This window comes from Carcharodon carcharias, chromosome 18 (assembly GCF_017639515.1).
Source record: "Carcharodon carcharias isolate sCarCar2 chromosome 18, sCarCar2.pri, whole genome shotgun sequence".
NCBI lineage: Eukaryota > Metazoa > Chordata > Chondrichthyes > Lamniformes > Lamnidae > Carcharodon > Carcharodon carcharias.
This window is the reverse complement of record NC_054484.1, coordinates 47,648,471-47,666,071: the sequence shown is the minus strand read 5'-3', so window position 1 is coordinate 47,666,071 and position 17,601 is coordinate 47,648,471. Positions and strand designations below refer to the sequence as shown.

Here is a 17,601-nt window from a genome sequence, read left to right as displayed (position 1 = left end):
ACATTCTTTGAGTCTAGACATTTAAGTTTTAACTCATTTCACCATCAATTCATGCACATCAGGCACAAACATTTTAAAAGCATGTAGTTAGGGGAAGGTTTTAAATTTTTCATGTGACTTATGCCATAAAAATGTATTAAAGTTTTACAGATCTGGTCTCAGGGATATTAAAAACTTAATAACCTGCAATTAAAAAACAGTTCCCACGTTGTGCCTGAAAATTCAGTCACAATGTGGACTCATCAAAAAAAGTGCATTTGAAGGACATACACACTTGAGAATTGGGGATATGACCAGTTTTGTGGGCAGATTGGTTGATGGACAGATATAAAAGATAGAGAAGATTTTAGGTGTTGTACAGTTACAAGTGTAACTTACACCTGTCCAAATTTCTACAATCTTTTAAGCTGTGTAATTTGCTTGTCCTTTATGGGTGCACCTGGACACTAACATAGTTGGAAACTCCAAAGCACTAAGTTTAATCCTGTGCCTACACTTTTGGCCAAATGTCAGCAAGTGGAGTAAGTCCAAAAAAACATTAACTGCATAGGTGGATGAGAAAGAAAGTGTACCAGTTGCACAAAATGTCACAGATAAAACTCTCCACTTCATACTGACAGAATGGTTAGCAGTTATTCAAAGTTGATTTCTCATGTTGTGGTTTCTGTGGCAAAATCTAAGCCCACTAGAAGCTGAATTTGTTCTGAATTCAGTGATATGTTAGGGGAAAATTTTAGAGCATTGGCAGCAATTTACCTCAGCATGCCTTTCTGACATTCTCTGATAGCGGAAGAGATTGGGTAGCTATTCCACCTATTGAAGGAGTTTTGGCCAAAAGCAGCATTGGCAGTAATATGAGTAATGAGGGTGGGGGATAAGAAGGGACGGAAGATGCTTATAAAATATATAGTGTGATAAGTGAGAAAAACACACAGGTGGGGCAGGGAGAGATTGAATGCTCTCTGCAGAACATCGCTTTTAAAAAAAGGTCTACCATGTCCTAGATCACAAAGTAATGAGTCCTTTGCTTAGACCTTTTCTTCCCCCAATTCCTCTGCATTTCTGCTACTCTTGAATGCTCACTTCTGTAGATAATTTAATTCCTTGCTGGCAGGCCATGACTCAGTGGCTGACATTTGGACTGAAATTTTACTCCCGTGGGAGTGGGTTGGCAGCAGGGGAGGTGTGTAAAATTGGCTACCATGACATGGGGCTCCCTACCCATCACATACCCCCACCCCTGGAATTTTATTAGCAGCAGAGGAAGCATCAGGCAGCTTGCCCTTGGGCTAATTGAGGCTCCTCTTGCCACTGTTGCTTTTTGACCAGCAGGGGGGGGATGCCCATACCATGTGGCACTCTGGCAGTGGCTGGGGTGCCCTGCCTGTTCAGGCACTATGTGTCCCTCAAGAGTGCTCACTGCCCATTTGTTCCTTCTTGCCCTCCCACACCCCTTGCTGAGGCCTACCTGACTGGCCCCAGCGAAACCACTCCATTTACCTTAGTGTCCGGTTTCAGTGATGATCCTCATGGGGGGCTTGGCTGCAACCCCAGCCATGGCCAACACTCCCAGTGGCATTGCTGGGACTAGAGAGTTGCCAGCCATTTGATTGGCCAGTAGCTCTGAGGCAGGACCATCGAGCTGAGCTAATTTATCAGGCTGCTGGCTGTTAATTTAGATCAGGGCTTCCCAGCCACACGGAGGTGGACTCACCGCTGACTTTTCAGCTGGAGGAGGAGCCCACACCTCTGTGAAAAATGCCAGCCTTAATGTGTCAGAAACTGAATGTGTGCGAAATTAAAGACACCAAGTTCAATGCAGCAACATTTTAGTGTGAATATATCTGTGAGCCTTTACAGCAGCTGAGAAAAAGGATAGGCACCAATGTGTTTTAATACTTAAATTTTATTCGCATGAACAGACAATGCTTTTTTAAAAAATAAATACGTAAGCAATTTTGTAGAAACACAGTACACCGCTTTAAGAGTATCATTAAGGGATAGATAGGCACAAAAGTCATGCATGGAAGAACTTTATTTTACATATAAAAAGTAGAAATTTTAAAAAAAACATGTAATTGCAGACACTAAGAAAATGGTCCCATATACAGCACAGGACAGGAATCGGAGGTAAAGGATAATTTCTTCATCTTAGAGGAACATACAAAGAAAGACAAGTGGAAGGAAGACTTTAATAAAACCAACTAGGCAACATTGCAGCCATCTGTTTTTCACTTCAGATCTTTTCGCAGAAAGATATCTTGCACAGTATTGAACTAACTTTCATACCCCAGTCATTTTTGCAATTTTTTTTGGTCTACTTAAAAACTCTTAACCACAGCAGCCCTGTCGCTGACTAAATCACCCAATCACAGTTTAAAAAAGCAATAATTTTTTTCTAGCATCTCTAGTAGTCTAGATAAAATTAATCATTTTGGAACACTCTACCAGATTCACCTACTCCCACCTGATCTCCAAATTTAAAATATAAGATTGAACACATATAAAATACATTATAGAAGGTTTACTGCCAAACAACAATCAATAAAATCAGTTCGTTTGGTGATGCTTGCAGTGTAATGAAAACAAGTTTGCATTAACAAAGTAAATTTCAATGGTTGCAAATCTATTAAAAGCCTAGCGCTGAGATTTAAAGGGATGGATAAAATGTGCCCCTGGTGTTGTCAATAACTTTAAAATTACTTTTCAAGGGCAAGTGTCTACGTTGATAATCCACACAACTCATTTGCACATAGACGACATTTTAAAACCAGTCTAGGAAATAATGAAAGCGAGATGATTCCCAGCAAGTGGCAGTTCACAGTCAAACAGCACACCATCGCTGGGGAATATCTTAAAATAATTATTCAGAATTTTTTAAGCAGCACTCCGTGAGCTACAGAAATTTGGGCCACATTCCCATTCCTGCTGTTAAACTCTTATCACCAGGATTTCAGCAACCATGATTCCAAAGCTGGTGGGAAATTTCTAGCTCCTATAAAATAGGTGAGTAATTGGGATTTCAATTGTAGTTCTGCTGAGCTCACCATGGCCAAGAGCGAGACAAGGAGGAAATCTTGGCAGCTCGAGAAAAGAAGTTTCGTTAAAAACCTCGAGAGTGAGAGAAAAACTGTTGAGCCAAAGTAATAAATCACTCTGCACAAAGCAACTTTTGGCTTACCCATGCTTTTTGAAATGGTCCATTTCCTCATTACATGCTGCGCAAAACAGCATACGACAGCAGTTCATTTACTTAGGGTGAAAATTTTGGATGGCATTTCTCAGGTATGATTTGGCATGACAAGGATTAAGAGTCTAGGTGCAAGTACATGTTGGATTAAATTGGAGTTCAGTTTGGATATAATGTAATTATCTGAAGGGAATATCACATTTTAATGAAAATAAATTAGATCAGTCAGGTTCCACACTGTTTCCCTTTGGGATCAATTTTAACTGTTCCTGCCAGAGGGGAAACAGGCAGCAGTGAATCAGCTTTCCATTTTGCACCATGCCTCATTTGGTTATGAAAATTGAGCGGAGTGAAAAACAGACAGCTGGTAAACTGAAGTCGCTTTCTTTGCTGCACTATTAACAATGAGGTAATGAATTCACAGTATTTAGCTGAAAATACAAAAGGTGAAAGTTCAGTATTACACAGATGAGCAAGGCGCGTCAATGGGTTTCACTTTTAAAGGCCTCCGTGTTTAATGGAAATATTTACAGCACGACATTGAGCAACGTGCTAAAAGCCAGCTTTCACCATACAGAACATTAACATCATTGTTCTTATTGGTACCCACCCACACACATCTGCACTAATAACACTGGCATTAGTCCAACATTTTACTAAAATTCAGGGCTCCTTCCCCTCTGTGTGCAGCTCTCAATCTCCACTAAAGGCAGAGCTTGGTAACAATGATACGTATCCTTATATTAAATTACTGTCCTACAATGGCTAGATATAGCCAACAGCAAAACTAATTCCATGAAAAATGGATTTACAAGAACATTTCTACATTAGTTTTCTAAAATGTTTAAGACTAGAATAGGCTAATGAAAAATTGTGTAGAGTCTTGAGGTATAATAAATATTAATAGTGCACATTCAACTACTTCCAGCTCAAGTGTTGTACTTTCTCTTCCTCCACCCACAGTAACATGGTAGTCGCGTTATAGAAATAAGTAAAAAGTAATTTGTGCTGCAAAGGTGACTTGCAATGAACCAAGAGGTTCGAGGATTGATAAAAATCAGATCTCAGGCTTCATCTGAATAATTGGGATGAACTGATGCTTGCTGTGCCTCCACAGGCAGCTTGCCACTCTAAATATTGACTTCCGTTGCCTTGCTGGTATCAGCTCTCAGGGAAGTCCTTGGGGAATAGCTATTTCGTATATTTTCTACCTTTCTTTTAGTGCAAAACAGGTTTCAACCAACACAACTACTCGAAATTATTTACACAGCAATGCAGTTTTCATTTACCTACATCTCAGCACCTGAATCATGTATATTAGCCATTGTACACTAATCTGCAATTTATTTCATTGTACTCCCACGTTTTAGAATTTATCCATATATTTCTGGAATCACAGTGCAACACTGAGAAACTGATGTAACTTCATTTTACAGTCATCACAGCATTAAAAAATGTAGTAATAGCTATAAAATGGAATATCTTTTCTTCTTGCATAGTTCACTTTCTTTACTTTGTATTTGCGCAGTTTATTACAGGTACTGGGTATATATCAGTTCAACGTTAAGCAGTATTGGCCAGATTCCATTACCCTGCCTCCTAATCTGTTCCCTAAATTGTACAGCTGTTTTACTGCGCTATCTGCATTATGTTCAAAGATCGCAATAGCTGTCAACTTCTATGATGAAATCAGAAGGCAAATTTAGCAATCTCATGTTCCCTGTATGCAGTCACACTTAGAGACGTAGGTGAAAGACAGCCCAATGATAAACTGATACTTCCTGAAAGAACCCCACCCCACTTCAGGAAGCATGGAATTTCTGATCGTGTCCCAAGGTGAGCACTGTAGGATTAAGGGTGAAAGTTGATCAGCTCCCCCTTGTGATCAATACAAAGGATCTGTAGAATGAACGAAATCTAATTTCGGGCATCCAGGGCTAACATCAAGAACATCCAAATCAGGAACAAGAGTTATAAACCGACTAAAAACTCACTAAGGCTGGGATAGTCCCAGTGTCCTTCCCTCAAAATCGTTCAAACGTTTTCAGATTTTCTGTTTTTGGACAACCGTTAGGCTATGCCAATGGGAACAAGGCATCAACAAAATACTAATACAACTGAAACGTAAACTAAGATGACAAACAGGGGCTGGGGGGGAAGAAACACCCTGGGATGATTGACTGCTGACCCCAGGGAGGCACCGACAGCTGGGCTTGCAATCCAGGAGCTCATGCAAGATCTGTCCGGGCCCTCTCCTGCATATGGTGTTGGCAGTGTCTCATAGAAACAATGAGGTCACTGGCAGCAGAGGACTTTGGCAGGTACTGCAGCTCCAGGTAAAAATGCTCAGTCAGGGGGCCAAGGGGAAACAGCTGATACTGGGGTAGGGCACAATCACACAGATTCTCATTTCCCTTTAAATGTGAAACTCAATATTAACAAGAGCTGGTCAATGGTGTCCTAGTTTTGACTTTTAAAAATCTGGTGACCCTGACATACTCCAGCCCGACAACTCATCTTAGGCCCAACATCGATCGGTGAGTCCTTCATTCCCTATCCCCATCAACCACAACAGCTAATGTGGGTTGAGTCAGAACGCCAATTAGTGCCACTTGTGTGCTGTAGGGTTATAGAGATACAGGAGATGTTAATCCGATAGCCTAGACTGAATTCAAACCCAGATTCCAAAGGTCAAAGACCAAATCATTTCACTTCTTTCAAGTTCCTGGTTTCCCAAGTTCCCTAACGCACCTGCAATGGTCAGCTCAGACACTGTACAGAAACTGGTACAGTTCAAGATTTTAATTGGTAAAACAGATATTAAGGATGGATTCAATGTTTGATGAGCAACAGGGCTGGAGTTACAGGAAAGGCTTTTCACTTGAATACAACAGCCTCATATATGCCAGGATAACATAGCAAATTAATACATTTGTCAGTCTTTGTGAAGCAAGTGAAGAAACTTTTCCAGCTCTCCTACCTCTAATTTAGCTGTGTGTAAATAGACATTGACAAAATTTGCAGAAATTCTCAAATAGCTATAAATTTGGAGGAAGATCAATGGAATTCTGAAAATTAGTGTATAAGCATGGTTTCAGCTGAGCATATGGCAGCCAATCAGAAGGAAATTATCGGTGACTGCATTTACTTTCAATATTGTATCGGCAAAATATAAACCAGAGAAAACAGCCTCTAGAAGGGTACAATTTGTGTTACTGGTGGGCTTTGTATTACTGCGCATCACGTAGGAGTATCACAATTTCAATGGACAACAAAAGTAGTACCGGCGTAGGATCTTTCATCACTGAAATACAAGGACAGCTCTACAAGCTCACTTTATAACTCATTTAATTAAATTCCAGTAAGCTGTTATTGATTGTTGAGGCACACTGTCTTTGGATAGTAAACTTGTGGATGATGAGGAGGATCATCTGAGTCCACTGTGATACTCAAATGCCATGGCTACACTCTTCTGTCAACCAGCTACGAGTGCAGTTCAAGCTATCCATCATAAAAATAAATTATGACCAGGCACAAACACGGCATGGATATATTGTGGAAGCAGTATTATGTTTCAGTGGCAGAGAATCTACAGCAGCCAGACCGGCTAGGCAGGTGAAGACGTGATGCTGTTTCCACAATAGAGACTTCTTTGACATCCAGTAATTTAAAAATTACATTCAACTGGAGGCTCTGAAATCCTACTTACACTTCTTTAGTAATTTAATGTTGATAAGAGAGGACTTTATACAGGAAAAAAGGGAGCTCACATGATTACATCCATTATTCCCAGCAAGCAAGAATTGGTAACAATCCACGATAGCCAGTTAAGAAAGCAAAGGGAGTGATCTGACCAGAAGAGTAGGATAACAGTAAATCATTTATACCAGTTATGAAAGGAGGTACAAAAATGAGTTTGAAAGTAATTACTTGCATTCAAAGCTTTGGTCCCCTTTTAATCCCAGTGGGTTTGTGTGCTTTTTGTAATCCTAAAAAAGGTTTATTAAAAAAAACTCTTCTGGAATACAAAGCCAGCACAACAAAATATTGTCTGGTGAATTACAAAATGAGAAGAGCTCACAGCACTCCTGTAAAGTCAGAACTTGGAGACCAGGGAGAAAAAAAACATCACAACTGGCCTAGTGTAGGTGCCCTCAATTATTCGTAGTTGGATGATCATGTTTGAGTTTACTGATGGACTGTGTCAGCAGTGGCTAGCACTTTTGCCTCCAAGTCACAAGGTTCTGGTTTCAAGTCTCACACAAAAAAAACCCCCAAAGATGACACTCCAGTGCAGTAGATGGGGCTCTACATCGTCAGAAGTACCATCTTTTGAGTGAGACATTAAATTGAGCCCACATCTGCCAGCTTGGGAGGAGGTAAAAGCTCCCATGGCACTATTTCAGAGAAAAGCAGGGGAGCTATCCTTAGTGTCCTAGCCAATAATTATCTCTCAATCAGCATCACACACAAATAAAAACTGACTACCAGGTCATAATCACATTGCTTTTTGTGGGGGCTTGCTGTGCACAATTTAGCTGCTGTGTTTCCTGCATTACAACAGTGACTGCACTTCAAAAAGTACTTCATTGGCTGTAAAGTGCTTTGAGTCATCCAGTGGTTGTGAAAAGCACTATATAAAGACAAATCTTCCTTTCTGACGGTGCAGCAAAGCACTGATGCTGTCTTCAAAAGGAAAATGTTACGCCCTCATCAAGTCCAAAACTTCAGTTGAAAACCTTATTATTCTTCTTGGGGAATGGGCAGCACTAGCAAGGCCAGCAATTATTTCCCATTGTCAGATGCCCTTGAGAAACCATTGTTGAGCTATCTTGAACTGTTGTAGTCTATAGAGTAAAGGTACTCCAGTCGCGCTCTTGGCTAGGGAGTTGCAGGATTTTAAACCAGAAATTCTCAACACACAAATTAAATTTTAAAAAAAGTATATTGTGTTTCAGCTACTTCAATATGCCCTATTCATCTAAATCTCATACCAACCAACAGGAAAATGGTTCAAGTTCCATTGCTCATGACTCATTCCTGCTGATTTCCAGGCAACATACAAAAGGTCATAAGGTTGTGCAACCTGAAGATTTATTCACTTATCTCAAAAGGATCTGTACGACAGTTGAAAAGCAGCCAATCATCGCTAATCATTAGTGAAAGTAGGAATGCTGCATTCAGACAGCAACTTCAGGATTGTGATGAGGATCACCGATGTCCGCTGTGATATTAATGTACAAAGGTTTATGTTCTATTGTTAACACCTTGTAGGCACAGGAGTTCAAACCATCTTTGCTCCAGACACGTGGAACTTTCTTTAATAGCGCCATCCTGTGAAGGTGAAGAGTTATGAGAACTGCTATGATCAATCACAAAGAAAACAAACACATTTACTAAGTGTAGGCACTGGAACATTAAATATACCTACTGTACGGATCCCACACAATGGGGGTGGAGCTAAAAAAATCAAACCGCAGAAGTAAAATTTGAAAAAAACACATTAGTAAGAAGCTCCTTATAGAAAGCATGGAAAACGCAGTTGAGACAAAGACATTAGGAATGGAGTGGGAGTTATAATCAGAAAGCTGCTGTATTAGAAGTGCCAGAGCATTAAAGAGACAAGCCAGAAAAAAATCTTGTCCTTGGTTTTTCTTATTATCATTGTGGTTCTCTCGATAGAAACAATAATGACTTGGCAAGGAAAAATACAGAGACTCATGCCAGGTCAGGGGAATCTGAACGCATAGCTCCAAAAACGCAAAAAGAGATGGAAAAAAAGTAAGCATTATCACTCGTGTCTAAATGCAGAAAAACTGCACCACTTGTACCTAATCTTTTCATTTACAACAACATCAAATACAAATTGGTTTTAAAAGGAATAATAAATTTTGAACTGGACAAAAGCTGATACTGCACAACTGCAATATTCTTGTGGATATTTTTTAGAACTTTATTTCAAATGGTTGGCATTTGCTATGTTTCTTTTTCAGGCAAACAATCAGTTTTGAGCAGGATGACACTTAGGTGTGAAATAAAAATGAAGGGTGAAATTTTACACTCCCATCACAACAGAGGTGGGGTCAGAAAATACAGTGAGCCGTTCAAAAGTCCATTGATTTTGATGGGACTGCAAAATCCTGACAGTGCTGGGGGCGGGGCGCAATAAAATTCTGCCCAAAAAAGTATTGGAAGAACTTGCATGTCATGTTTGACTTGAAACCTTAACTTTCTCCACAGATGCTACCAGACATGCTGAGTCTTGTTTGTAACATTTTGTTTTTATTTCAGATTTCCAGCATCTGCAGTATTTTGCTTTCATTTTAGTGACACTTAGGGTGTTTTATTTGAAACTCCATCATTCCAATGCTATTTATAAAGTGGGAATAAGGGAAACATATTAGAAATAGATCAACATCGAAGTAGATTCAAACTTGCTTGCACGATATTTTGATTTAATGATAACTGGGACGTCTGTGCACTCGTGTTCAAAAAGATTAGCAAGTCAGGAATCTAAAGCTCAACAAAAAAACTATAGTCACAATTATACAGGCCTCATAAGGCTATAAAAAAGCTGATGTTTGCAAAAATTATAGTAAACCTATCAACTCATAATACATATATAAACAACTCACAGGTGATTTGCACTAAGGACAAAGAACAAATTTAGTTCCAGACATAAATCACCACAGGTTTGTTTTGCAATGTGGTGATATTGTGACCATTGTACATCTTAGATTTATGACACCAAATTATTCTTTTATAAAGTAAACATGGGATTGACCAACTCCCACTGAGTAAATTTTCCATCCCAACCCACCTCTCAGGGTTGACTTCATTTCCATGATCCCTCGTGTGGAAAGTCATTGTGTACCTGGCAACTTCAAGAGGAGGACGGACAATTTTCATTTTTTGTAGCTGAACTCTGGAAAAAACAAGATTGGTTTTTGCTACAAAGCACTTAAGCACGATAAATACAATTACACTTTTGAGGGAAAAAGGTAGTCAGTTTCTTTTTGCTTTATTTAGAGTAAGTATGTGTCAATGCAGTAATCATGTTAATCATTTTAATATACATTTTATTCAGTGTCCTGGCGAATTGAATAACTAGGGCTGTAGAGAGGGTTTTAAGCTAAATAGAGTGGGGGGTTGATGGGGGTGGGTTGTGGGGAGGCGATACGTAGGCTTACAAAGCAAAAGGATTTGGCAGCATTACAGGGCAGTTATATAAGTAATGATACCCAGCGTGTGACAGGAAGGGACAGAGTGTACAAACATCAAAAAACAGCAGCAAATAGGGTCAAAGGGGAAAAAATGGTAATAAGGCAAAATTAATGGCCCTTTACTTAAATGCATGTAGTATTCGGAACAAATTAAATGAATTAATGGCACAAACAGAGGTTCATGGTTATAATCTAATAGCCATTACAGAGAAGCGGTCACAAAGGAGATCAAAGCTGGGAGCTAAATATTCAGGGGTATGTGACTGTTCGAAAGGACAGGCAGGAAGGAAAGGGTGGTGGGGTAGCCTTGTTAGTACGAGATGGAATAAGTATGATCTTGGATCGGAGGATGTAGAATCCATACGGGTGGAGGTAAGAAATAACAAGGGGAAGACGACACTGGTGGAAGTAGTCTATTGGCCCCCTAACAGTAGCTATGCTGTAGGACAGAGAATAAATTAGGAGTTAGCGGGGGCATGTAGAAAAAGGGAGTACATTAGTCATGGGTGACTTTAATCTTCATGTAGATTGGGAAGAGGAAGCCACAAACAAGATTCAAAGAGTATATTCAGGACAGTTTGCTAGAACAATATGTTGTGGGTCCAACTAGGGATCAGTCTATTTTGGATCTGGTAATGTGTAATGAGGCAGGTTTAATAAATGATCTGTGAGTAAAAGATCCCCTGGAAAACAGTGAGCATAACATGGTACAATTTAGCATTCAGTTTGAGAGTGAGAAACTTGGGTCTGAAACAACTGCACTAAATTTAAATAAGGGTAATTATAAAGGAATGAGGGCAGAGTTGGCTGGAGAGGAATGGAAAAGGAGTTTAGCAGAAAAGACGGTTGATGAACAAAAGCAGACATTTAGGAAAATAGTTCATGACTCACAACAATGATATATCCCAGTGAGAAGGATTCTAGGAAGGAGATAAACCAACTATGGTAAACCAAGGAAGATAAGGAGTGTATCAAATTGAAAGATAAAACATACAATGTGGCTAAGATTAGTGGTAAACCAGTGGATTGGGAAAGTTTTAAAAACCAACAGATGACGACCAAAAAAAAATGAGGTAGAAAATAAACTTTTGAGGGTAAACTGGCAAGTAATATAAAAATAGATAATAAGAGCTTCTTTAAATATATAAAAACGGAGAGGCCAAATTGAATAAAGGCCCCTTAGAGAATGAGGCTGGGGAACCAGGAAATGGCAGAGGAGTTGAATAAATACTTTGCATTAGTCTTCACGGTAGAAGACACTAATAGCATTCCAAAAATGCTAAATAATCAAGGGGAAAAAGGGGCGGAGGAAATAAATATAACAACTATCACTTGAGAAAAAGTACCAGAGAAACTAACGGGGCTAAAAGCCGATAAGTCAGCTGGACCTGATGGGTTGCATCCTAGGATATTAAAGGAAGTAGCTGAAGAGATAGTGGGTGCATCGGAAATCTTACAAGAATGCTTAGATTCTGGAAAAGTCCCAGAGGCTTGGTAAACTTCCAACGTAACACCCTTATTCAAAAAGGGAGGGAGACAAAAAACAGGTAACGATAGGCAAGTTAGCTTAACATTTGTCATTGAGAAAACGTTAGAGTCCATTATTACGGATATAATAGCAGAGAATTTAGAAATGCATAATATAATCAAGCAGAGACAGCATGGCATCATGAAGGGAAAATCATACCTGACAAATTTATTAGGATTCTTTGAGGAGGTAACAAGCAGGATAGATAAAGGGGAACCAGTAAATGTAATATATTTGGATTTCCAAAAGGTGTTCGATAAGGTACTGCACATGAGGTTACTTAATCAGATAAGAGCCCATGGTGTTGGGGGTTGTATATTAGCATGGATAGAGGACTGGTTAACTAATAGAAGACAGAGGGTTGGAAGAAGGGGGGCATTTTCAGGATGGCAACCTGTAACTAGTAGAGTGCCACAGGAATCAGTGATGGGGGCACATTTATTTACAATATATATTAATGACTTGGATGAGGGAAATGAATGTACTATCGCTAAGTTTGTAGATGACACAAAAATAGGTGGGAAGGCAAGTGGTGAGGATGACACAAAGGGCAAAATTTTGCCCTTGATGGGTGGCTTGGCGGCTGGCGGGCAGCCGATCGTCACTGCCGAAATGGGCCCCACTGCCATTTTGAGTGGGCGGGCCAATTAAGGCCCGCCTGACGGGAAGCGCTATGGGTGGGGAGGGATTCCCCAAATGTCAGAGTGCATTCTTTCGCGCGTGCGCACTAAAGAGCGCATATCTCTCTGAGACTAAGTGCTGCCTCAGGGAGAGTGCTGATAGTTCTTGAAAGTTGAAAAAAATTAACATGTCCCCCTCATGTGACAATGTCACACGAGATGGGACATGTTAATAAATATCACAAACTTTATTAAAGTTTATTAAAAACAGACATGAAACCTCATCCCGCCAGTGGATGAGGTTTCATGTTTTTTTCAGAAGCCGCTGGGGCTCCTGGCCTGCCCGCCAGTCTTAAGGTTGGACAGGCAGGGCCTTTAATTGGGTTAATTATCCTGTCAATGGCCTCAATTGGCCATTGATAGGTCGGCGGGCGGACAGCTGATCGCGCTCTCCGCCCGCCTTCCTGAATATTTAAATGGGGCGGGACGATGTCAGGGTTTCCTGCCCTCAGCTCGCCAACAGAAAAATTCTGCCCAAAGAGTCTACAGAGAGATATAAACAGGTTAAGTGAGTGGGCAAAACCTTGGCAAATGTAATATAATATGGGAAAATGTAAGGTTATGCACTTTGGCAGGAAGAATAGAGGAGCTGAATATTATTTAAATGGAGAAAGACTGCAGAAGGCTGCAGCACAGAGGGATTTGGGGGTCCTCATGCATGAATCCCAAAAAGCTAGCATACAGGTTCAGCAGGTAATAGGGAAGGCAAATGGAATGTTGGCCTTTATTTCAAAGGGAATGGAGTATAAAAATAGGGAAATCTTGCTAAAACTATACAAGGTAATAGTTAGACCACATCTACAAAACTGAACAGTTTTGGTCCCCTTATCCAAGGGGAGATGTATTGGTATTGGAGGCAATCCAGAGAAGGTTCACTAGGTTGATCCCAGGTATGGAGGAATTTTATGAGGAGAGGTTGAGTAGGTTGGGCCTGTACTCATTGGAGTTTAGAAGAATGAGAGGCGACCTTATTGAAACATATAAGATTCTTAGGGGGCTGGACAGGGTAGATGCTGAGAGGTTGTTTGCCCATGTGGGAGAGTCTAGGACCAGATGGCATAATCTCAGAGTGAGGGGTTACCCATTTAAGGCAGAGATGTGGAGGAATTTCTCCTCTCAGAGGGTAGTGAATCTGTGGAATTCTTTGCCCTCGAGGGCTGTAGCGGCTGGGTTGTTCAGTATATTCAAGGCTGAGATAGACAGATTTTAAAACAGTAAAGGAATCAAAGGTTATGGGGAAAAGGCAAGAAAGTAGAGTTGAGGATTATCAGATCAGCCATGATCTCATTGAATGGCGGAGCAGACTCAATGGGCTGAATGGCCTACTTCTGCTTCTACATCTTATGGCCTTATGGTCTATTCCACAAGAGCGGAACCAGATTTTTCTCTTTCCCTGGCCGGCTGATTGTATTTTAGAGTATGGTTTAATACAGTAATAAATCATCAATTTTATATGAAAACACCTTCTACCACCACATTGGAGGATGTGCTTGGAAGGGAAAGCTGTCTCCAGTGCTTTGTACCAAGACAAACATTATCCTTGAATCCACCCAAAATTTAGCAACACCAAGTTAGCTGTTCAGTAAAAGGTAAATTTAATGGATTCCTTTCAGTAGTAATGACTTTGGAGTACTTTCAAAAAGTTTCTAATTTCTGGTTGAAGACAGTGCATTTTATTTAATGTATTATCTTATAGGTTGGTGTAGGATCAGAATTATAGTTAAATTATAAAAAGCCAAGTAACACATTTTGAGAGCAGGGAAACATTCTAATCAATGGTTGACCCTTCTACCATCTTCCATGTACTTCTCTGCAATGATTATCATCAATCTGCAGCACTGTCCAACATACAGCCCCAACATTTATTATATATCCTGGAACAAGGGGGTCTGCATTTTCAACCTCAGCCATCAACTACCATGCAGCCTGCATCTCCTTCACAGTTTGTGCTTTACACTCTCAATAGTGCCGCTTTCTTTGCTATACCTCCTGCAGCAAGGACTCCCTGCACACAGGAAACCATTGGGAAAGGGCCTACCTCCCAAAGTTTACCTGGAATATACAGCAGACTCAACCTGATCAGCCCATGCCAGTATTTATGCTCCACTCGAGCCTCCTCCCCCTTTCCTTATCTAAAATTATCACCGTATTCCTCTATTTCCTTCTCCTTCATATGCTTGCCTAGTCTCCCTTTAAATCTATCTATACCGTTGTTATGGTCTTGGTAGAGACCAGTAACTTTATTATTTTTTTGGTTTGGAAATCCAAAAGTCCAGGGATTGACTAAAAGAACGAAGCCACAAGGTTCACGGCTTAAAACAAAAGAACATTACCACGCAGAAACCTAAGAACGTCAATACTAATAACTACACTCTAATGTAACCAACTAGTTAAGATAAAAGATATTAAAAGTACAATGAACACAGTTACTTTTACTCCAAATTGAACTTAACCCAAATTACCTTCTACAATCATCTGTCTTACACCCCCAAAAAATCAAACCAGATAGTTATTAGAAATTGTAAGACTAACCATCTGGTCTTGGCATTATTTCAAAGGTTCGCAGAAGGATTGGGATTTCTTGGGCTTTCTGCTTACTTCCGGTAAGGCTGTCCTTTCAAATCTCCTCCAACTGTTCCATAGTTGAGGACTTCCAGTTCAACACAGGTGTCATTAACCTCCTAAGTGTTGGATCTAATGTTCTTTAATTCTGGAGTCTTGTATCTAGAACTCACCCTCTCTATTCTCAGCTTGGCTATCCCAGAAATCCAACTCACTGGTAGCAGAGTCCTTCAATTAACAAGGTTTTTAAAACCCATTTAGCCAACACAGAATTTCAAATGAATTCTCCTTGCGGAAAAAAATGTTCCCTCTAGTCAGCCAATTCTAAAATGAACCAAATCCAAACTGCTTGAACACAGAACTATACCCAGGGACTTACTCAGTTACCCAGTTACTTATGATTAACTTCTGGTTGATCATTTTTTGTACTGGTCATCTCCCGGACAGCCCGGTAACATGACCAGTTACTGGAAGCAAGCTGCTTTTTAAGAAATTTTATTTCAGGGAAACCTGGTTCTTAAAAGGACCATCACTCCAACCACCCTAAAAGCATATCAGCCATCACACTATTCAATTCAACCACTCTCTATAGTAGCAAGTTCCAAATTCTCACCAATCTCTGGGTAAAGAAGTTTCTTCTAAATACCCAGTTGGTTTTCTTGGGTGATGGCTTCTAGTTATGTTCTTCCCCAAAAGTGGAAACATTGGGTGGAATTTAATGCTCCCTTGAAGTGGCTGGGAGGCTTGGGGGTTTGCAGGAGTGGGGTAAAGTATAATGAGATGAAAAGTCTTGGGTGGAAAGCCCATTGCCTTTCCAACTCTCCTAGTTAAATCCAGGGTGGGAATGTTGTGGATGACCTTCCCGCTAGGAGGCCAGTTAAGGCCCTGAGCCCACTGCCACTGGTATTCAGTGGTGGTGGGGTTGGGAACGGGCATGGCTCCATGCCTTGTGGGTAAGGTGCCAGGTACACCCTCAGTAGGCATGCCTGCCATCTGGTGGGGGTCCCTTCTCTTCAGACATCCTATGTACAATGGAGGGACCCACCAGCAGCAATGGCTGCCCCGCAGGAAGAACCCCTGCTGTCCTTTACACTGACCCCATCCCCCCGACCCATCCTCATCAGGGCCTGCCTAAATTGCATTAGCAAGTCAGCCCACTAACCTGCTTTCCAAGGCTCTAGCAACAATCCTCCTTGAGGGACTATTGCAGCACCAGCAGAGGCAGCCACTCCCATTGGTGCTACTGGAAGATGCTGGCTTTCTGAGAGGCCATCCAATTTACAGGACCCAGGACATTCAATAGCAGGCAGTAAACTACCCGATTAGCTTTTACCATGTCAGGTTCCAAATGGGGAGGTGGTGGCATAGTGGTATTTTCAGTAGACCGGTAATCCAGAACCCAGGAGTAATACTCAGGGGACTTGGGTTCGAATCCCACTACGGCAGATGGCGGAATTTGAATCCAATATAAAAAAATACTGGAATTAAAAGGTTAATGATGACAGTGAAACCATTGTCAATTGTTGTAAAAATCCCATCTGGTTCACTAATGCCCTTTAGGGAAGGAAATCTGCTGTCCTTACCTGGTCTGGCCTACATGTGAATCCAGACCCACAACAATATGGCTGACTCTTCAATGCACCCCCCCACCCCTGCCCCAAACAAGGGCAACTGGGGGTGCGTAATGCTGGCCTAGTCAGTGATGCTCGCATCCCATGAATTAATAAAAATAATGGTTGCAGCTCTCAAGCCAATTGACGGGTTCACCACTGTGACCATTAAACCCAGCCCATTCTCTCTGTATTGACTATCAAAAACGTTCACAATTTTAAAGACCTCTCAGTCTGCTTTTCTGCACCATACTCACCCCCTCCTCCCCAACCCCGAAAGAAGCAAAAGTCCCAGCCTGTTCAAAGTGAGTGGTAGGAGGTTTAGGGGGTTGTGAGGAAAAACTTTTTTACCCAGAGGGTGGTGACGGTCTGGAATGCACTGCCTGGGAGGGTGGTGGAGGCAGGTTGCCTCACATCCTTTAAAAAGTACCTGGATGAGCACTTGGCACGTCATAACATTCAAGGCTATGGGCCAAGCACTGGTAAATGGGATTAGGTAGGTAGGTCAGGTGTTTCTCACGTGTCGGTGCAGACTCGATGGGTCGAAGGGCCTCTTATGCACTCTGTGATTCTGTAAGCAAGCGGGTGATAGGTTATTGGGAGTAGGTGAGGTGCAGATTTGAGATTACTATCAGATCAGCCATTATCTTATTAAATGGTGGAACAGGCTCGAGGGGCCGAATAACCTACTCCTGCTCCTTGTTCGTATGTTCATAATATGTCTCGGAACCAATAAAAGGGCTAGTCATGTCAGATTTAGTAATGACTAATAGACCAGATCTAGCCTTGCGGTACGTGAATATTTATC

General features: G+C 41.0%; 1 protein-coding gene across 1 annotated transcript in view; it reads right to left on the bottom strand.

The window, feature by feature from the left end:
• Nucleotides 1-1,888: 1,888 nt before the first annotated feature.
• The window catches only part of b4galt4 (UDP-Gal:betaGlcNAc beta 1,4- galactosyltransferase, polypeptide 4), a 63,675-nt gene continuing 47,962 nt past the window's right edge, over nucleotides 1,889-17,601 (bottom strand). The window contains exons 6-7 of the mRNA XM_041211304.1: nucleotides 10,011-10,115; nucleotides 1,889-8,524 (exon numbers count right to left, since the gene is read on the bottom strand). Coding sequence (XP_041067238.1) covers nucleotides 8,371-8,524; nucleotides 10,011-10,115 — 259 coding nt within the window. The 3' untranslated portion in view covers nucleotides 1,889-8,370. The remainder of the gene's footprint in view (nucleotides 8,525-10,010; nucleotides 10,116-17,601) is intronic.